This window comes from Danaus plexippus, chromosome Z (assembly GCF_018135715.1).
Source record: "Danaus plexippus chromosome Z, MEX_DaPlex, whole genome shotgun sequence".
Classification (NCBI taxonomy): Eukaryota; Metazoa; Arthropoda; class Insecta; order Lepidoptera; family Nymphalidae; genus Danaus; species Danaus plexippus.
This window is the reverse complement of record NC_083559.1, coordinates 395,667-402,632: the sequence shown is the minus strand read 5'-3', so window position 1 is coordinate 402,632 and position 6,966 is coordinate 395,667. Positions and strand designations below refer to the sequence as shown.

Below are 6,966 nucleotides of genomic sequence, written 5' to 3'. Positions count from 1 at the left end.
TTATATATATTTTTTATCTGTTTCAACTGCTTTCGTTTACCGGAGCCAGACTAAAATAACAGAAACCATTTTCAAACACGAAATGGAAATAGGAAAACCTGAAATGGATTTTTCATAACCATCCTTTGATATTGTATAACTAACGTCTGGCTTCAAAGCAAATATAAAAAAATATATATCAGATACGAATTAGTATTGATGGATATTTTGGTGGCACGTTTGTTTTTCACAGTTTACTGACGGTTTCGATGTTTTTGTCTGTTCAAAATGTATTTGCTGTGATATATAAATGTTATAAAACTAACATTTTATTAGTGTATTACTTGTAGGAAACTCAAAGACAAAATTAAATAAGTTTAAGAAGTCTGCCTATGATCACGGTTGCTGCAAAGTAACCAAAACGTCGGGATTATGTAGTTTTTAAACATGATAAAATACAAGGCACAAGTCATCGTGAAAAGTTGGCAAAAGGCGTTGACTTTTTGGAGACGGTCGACGTCTTCTATTAGAATTGACACTGAACGTGTTCCCTGTCGAGAGCGTACAGCAACAAGTGATTCCTTTCTTCAGAATTGATTCAGTATATTGTTTCCATATCACACAACCATTCTCTGTCAGGTGACGACTAACAGATAATAAAAGCTGAAAGTTGAAATGTCAACATTTGTGACATACTCTGTCATTGGTGCGTTTGAATGTCTTTAAATAAGTTAACTATAATTTTATTAAATTTGTTCAAGAACACATGTAAACACTTGTGTTGGAATCAAAGATGATACGTCAGGAATATATAGTTAAATAATAAACTTATTTAAAGAAAAAATATTATTAAATTATTATCAATATTAGAAAAAAGAATATATTTTTTTATTGGAATTTTCACTGTCAAGATATTTAAGTGAACGTCACTGTATCAAAATTTAAAGATATGCAGATTACTTTTAGAAAGTACGTAAACAAAATAAGATCCGACGGTCGAGAGACGAATAAGTGATTAACTAGAAGCGTTCATAAAAGGGAAATAAAGGTTCTTTTAACTTGAGTATAGAAATTTAAATTCTTTTAAGAAATTGCAACGAAATTATAACTTTTTCATAGATTTTGTTCGCATATCCGTAACAAAATTCCGAGATGCAATATATATATATTGGTCTGATATAACTCTGTCAAGGTTCTATAAGGCTGTAAAAAGGTGATCTTACCTCGACTTAAATAAAAAAAATATTCTACTCGGGTACTTGTATTAATTATCTCAGGAAAATATTTGTTACATATTGCTTTTTAATCTGACGATCCGTTTTTCATAAAGATAACTTAAAATACACAAACGATATTTTTGTTGGTTAAGAAAAACGATTAAATCTTAGCTTTAAATCATTTGTATTGTACTGTTTCCATATTAAATTTAAATCCTGATACAACGAAACGACCGTTTAGCGTAAACAAATTTGACTTCCGTAAACACGTTGTAAGGAGGCTGTTAATATATTCAGACAACATACAGACATAAAGTTCGTTTATTAATAAAAATTATCACAATGAAAGTCACAATGCGGCATATCACATGTAAATGTTAATAGCTGATTCATTCTCTCAGCGTTAGAACGAGACGAATGTATGGCCACTCGGTGTAAATAAAAATTGAATGATTCCTATATGAGCTACGTAATATTTGGACTATTTATTTATTAATTAAACAATCTGTGGCGTCGTGTAAACGTTGACGAAGGGCGCGTTCTCTCCCTCTTGAAGCCAGTTCTCTTCGGAATATTTGTTGTTGTGTCTCTCTACCACGTGGAAGGTGTAGGCGTGGCGACTTTGATCGGATTTATTGTGGGCGCTCTTGTGTACCACGAGCCCGTGTATTAGGATGCAGGTGCCTGAAGAAATACAAGGAGTTGATTATGACTATGCTTTAATGGAATACTCTCAGTTTTCTTAGAATATATATATTTTTTTTTTTTACTATCAGAGATGTTTTTACCTTTACTGACTGGCACGGGTGTGAAACTTGATTCAGGGTAGAAAGGCGCTGGTCTGTCGTACTCAAGGGACGGTCTCGATTCGTCGTTGTTTTTCCGAAGAAGTCGCCGGTGGACTCCAGATTTGTGTGAACCGCTGGCCATCCAGAGGCAGCCGTTCTGTACGGTCGCGTCCTGCAGAGCTATCCAAAAGCCCACAGCTGGTGTTGGCTCACTGTAAAGGTATGTGGCATCTTGATGGGCAATCACTGGAATAAAAAAATATAAGGAACATTCTACTACAACGTGAAAAATATGAATTGCATCCATACAGATCCTCGTAGATCCTCATTCATACAAAGCTGTCCGGTGTGGAGGCAGTTTACAATCATAATGATTGTCACTAGTCGGGAACATTGGGACCATAATTTCTTTTATGTCTATATATTATTAGACAATGTATTGCTGCTGAAGTTATAAAATAAAATATACCAAAGAAACAGATGGATATTTAATATTTCTTCACTTTCATAATCATAGTAAAGCGACCTTACACAATGAAGGAACAGAGATGGAATTAAAATTATTTTTACGGGTGGAAGAGCTTAGTTGCTACAGCTCGAACGGGATGTACCAGCTGGGATGTGTATGTGAATCAGCCTTTAAAGGCTGCGTTACGTCCGATGAGTGAGAGAGCCGGTCGCCCTTTCCCTTTCCAACTCTTTTTCCCACACTCACAATCAAGGTTGCCAACGTATCCGCAACAGTGAGTACATTCCATCAGGTAGGCCTGCTCGATTTTCCATTTGATACACAAAATAAAAAAAATACAACAAATACATGCCTTCTCCTCCTAAACCTGGATTCTTGTAAATGTACATGCTCTGGACGACCGCTGGATCTTGGAAGCCTAGTTCTTTGCATACAGTTTTCACTCTACCGCTGTAGGTGTAGCATCTGAATATGGGATGGAGGAGATGTAACGCGTGACCAACCTGTAACGTGGCGTTTTTTCATTGATATCAACACTTCGTCACTTATTATCTAGAAACGAGTCACACGTAGTTGGCATGGCAATAAGTATCTCTAATGCACAAAAAAACTTTCAATGTATAATATTGTTGAATATTTTATTATAAATAATAAATATCACAAATAATAATAATAATAATAATGCCGCAACGTTCAATGTGAGATTAATAGTTTGAGACTCGTTTCGTATGGTTGCAAATACAATTTTAGATATTAGAACATTGTCACTTCTGTGACCAGACCAGGTCGATTTGTCGAGCAAAGAACACAAAACGTGATCTCTATACAGATATTTTTATATTGTTTTATGAGATTAGTTACATATACCGAACGGGGAAGAGTTCGCGCCTCTCAAATATCTGATAATATACGAGTGTTAATCACCTTATTTAATGAAACTGCCGGATCCACTTGAAGCTCTCCGTCGGGACCGAAGGCATCGACTTCATGGAAAAATCTTATTTTGTCGTTACTCTCCATGAAGTAGTCGTCCTTTAGTTGCTGTAACGTATATTGCCTTTTAATAATTCTCAAAGGGCCGGCAGGCTCATGATTATTCAAACCTGTCTTTTGTGTCTAATGTATTCCAATACTGTTTGTTATTTATATCACATTATTAAACTAATTTTGTTACTCTTATATCTTTCTAATTAAGACGCTTATCATAGTATGGCAACCGGGTGTGATTGCATTAAACTTTTACCATTCACCATGTCAGTAAAATGTCGTCCGTTATTGTTCTGTACGAATGACAAATCAGTCGCTAATGAAAGCTTTTTAATAACCGATACTTGATCTGAATAAAATTAATTATACCGCCCGCATCTAGCGCCGTTCCCTTGTAGAGAAAAATGGAACCTAATTTCGGGGATTAATACAAAAGTTATATGCGAGAAAAACTATTTTTTTTCTTCTTCCCTGAAACGAATCTCCATAGGGAAGCAATATTATAATGATTTATAATACATATAAATGAGTGCTATTCATTTTATATACAACAAAGATCATTAAAATTTTAATACCATATTCTATTAATATTCATATTTTTATTTGAATTTTAAAACTATGAAATAATCCGATTATAAGGATAAGCCGATTTAGCATAAAAAATATACCTGGTTATTTCCGTAACAAATTAATAACAAAAACATATTTTCCGAGTGAAGGCTATTTCATTAAATAAATAATCTCTTCTTATGTAATAGGAACCTTTGATGGAAAGGCTCAAGCGTAAGCCTTTAAACATTTTTAATCTTAACTATTTATAAATTCTATTGATAGAGGCTTAATAATGTAATATAACCTTGGCAAAAACTTAAGGAAAAAACTAGATCCTTAACTCATTATGTATATTTACATGAATTGTTTTTGATAACATAAAACTGCTGTTTAATACACGATCATGTTTATGGCCATTAATAAATAGTTGACAGGGTCTGTGCGTTTTACCTGTTTGTTATTTTCGGTGGTTGAGAATATGGCTTTGTGTGATGTGTCCTGGGACTGTTTGGTGAGATCTATGCCAGCAGCCACCAGCTCGTCGCATTCCGCCGGACGGAGGAAGTCCTCCAGTACCACGTAACCATCACGATCTAACTGGAAAGTAACGCAAACATTCCTCTGAGCTGCTTGCCATCTAAGCTCGAATAAAATTAACGAACTCGCCTATTTTGCATTTCATTTGTGTCTGTGTTACAATAAACACGTTTCATTACTACATAATAAAAACGAATACCCAAGTTATTCAGCATCAAAAAATTCAATTCAATAAATTGGAGATAGTCAGGCTTAGCTAGTATAGCTGACTGCTGAGCAACGCCGACGGAGCCGTTCGAAGTAATGATATATAATATGTACACGTAATACACTATCAGCTTGTAAACGAACCGCAAACAAACGCTCTGTTTCATTTGCTTGTTCCAATTGTATACGCTTCAAAATTATATTTCACACTAATTCCCAACAACGGCCATAACACGCTCTATTAATAGTAATAATTTACAAGCTGGCAAGTTATTTTTATTTTACCCTTCATAATAATAAAGTCTCGGATTAATGTGAAAAATGAAACAGAAGGAAAATAGAAATAAATAAAATACATGTAGCTCAATTAAGGAAGCAGAAAATTATTGGTTATTCGAACAAAGAGGGGAGTCATGTATTGTCTTGTTGCCATCATGCTCGCCCCCACGTGGAGTCTATATTTGTGGAAGTGTCTTAATTTAGACCATTATATCAATCCCGAGCGTTGAGGAGGGCTGCTACCAACTATTCCATTTTTTAAGTATCTATGCGTCGCACTATTCGGTGCTGAGACGTAATAGCGAAGTTTTAGAAAAAATTCCGAGAAAGGAATATTAATACTGTATAATATTTGATTAGTACGAATTAATATTTCTGGTATGTTAGATATTCACGGTTATTTCGTAGCTTATATAAAGATTTTTCGACACCGCATGTCACGACTCACGGTCCTGATAGATTGATACATGAACGTAGGTAACGTTAATACCTTAAGCAATAATACGAAACATATTTTCATACGATAAAACTTAGATTTTATTCTAAAACTTTACAATTTCAAGCAATCAAATTATGGTGTCCATTTCCTTCTAGACAGGAAGCAGAGTTGCAAATACTATTAGCGAGCGGTTTAAGAATATCCCGTCTGTGGAAGTCCCAGAAGAATTTAATAACGTAATTACGCAGGCTGTCTTACTATGACACCAGCTCAAGCGCTCTTTAATCTTTAATGTAACCTGAGTTAAAATTCATCAGAGCTTTATATTTCATTGTTTTTTTTAGTATTACTCTAAATCGTATATAAATGTTCGTGATTTATCAATTTTACAACTCTTTGTTTGGCTGTCAGTGGTTGAACAACAGCAGTTGCGATAACAAAGCTCCGTTATCAAGTTGAAAGGTTGTGGTTAGAACGTTCCTTGTATATTGTTAAACTAGTTTTATATGCTGTTATGTTATTTCGTATCTCTTTTTTTTTTTTTTTTACAAGATAATGTTTTGAATAAAATTGACAATGTAGGTAATTATTCGGTAATATCAAGACATTACGATACCGCCAACACAAATTAAATTTGATTTATAATCAGTGATATTACAACGATGTAATTTATTTATTGAGATTAATCTAAGAATGTTTTTTTTTCTGATAAGCGTGTAAAATACGCTGTGCTATATGCCGTTTAAATATTTTCTGGAGCCGTTCTGATATTTCTGAATTGATGACTCCACAAAACGAGGTGTCAGAAGTCTAGAACATTCGGCGCGCATGATTTTGCAATATATTTATAGACAAAATATTCAAAACAAGTATGTATAACATATTTTTGTGTTTATTCTTCTTTGCCTTAGTAATTTTTAATTTTTTGTGAAATAACTATTTTAGAATAAGCAAGCCCATCGAACAGGTGTGTTAATATATTAAATCATTAATGTCATTTAGTCGCTAATTACTTTAAATACTATGAATTAGTTTACAATATTTAATTATAATAATTAAAAAAAAATCGAACGCCATTGGAAAATTCAATGTCACAAACAATCGCATGGAACTGTTGAAGTTATGTACATTTACATATATATGTATATATACATAGTGAATAGTTTATGTATGATATTTTATTCTTTAGATTTCCTTCGCTACGCTTTTGATATATTTAATCAATATTATATCTACCTGTTTCCGAATTGTTGTACACATTTTGTTACGAATTAAACGACCGACCCCAACAACAGTCAAAACACAACTGAGCACTGACTTTACAAGCTTACAACCTGACTATATATTTTAATTCTGTTTCGTTGAAACATTATATAAATATTTGTCAACCAACGCCCGCTGCATACCGGGACGGTGAGTGTGAGTGCGTTTTGGGCGAGCGTTGGATATGAAGTCACGAGATAATATCGGAGCTCGGTCACTTGCGCGTGCGCTTGTCGATGACGCGGCACG

General features: G+C 34.0%; 1 protein-coding gene across 1 annotated transcript; it reads right to left on the bottom strand.

The window, feature by feature from the left end:
• Nucleotides 1-1,499: 1,499 nt before the first annotated feature.
• LOC116777664 (phytanoyl-CoA dioxygenase domain-containing protein 1 homolog) lies at nucleotides 1,500-6,849 on the bottom strand. The gene is made up of 6 exons (XM_032671339.2): nucleotides 6,691-6,849; nucleotides 4,443-4,589; nucleotides 3,378-3,494; nucleotides 2,806-2,956; nucleotides 1,985-2,230; nucleotides 1,500-1,880 (listed from the first exon to the last, which is right to left on the bottom strand). Exons 1-6 carry the CDS (start codon nucleotides 6,712-6,714, stop codon nucleotides 1,693-1,695), a joined length of 873 nt encoding a protein of 290 aa, XP_032527230.2. The 5' UTR covers nucleotides 6,715-6,849; the 3' UTR covers nucleotides 1,500-1,692.
• Between the last annotated feature and the right edge of the window lie 117 nt (nucleotides 6,850-6,966).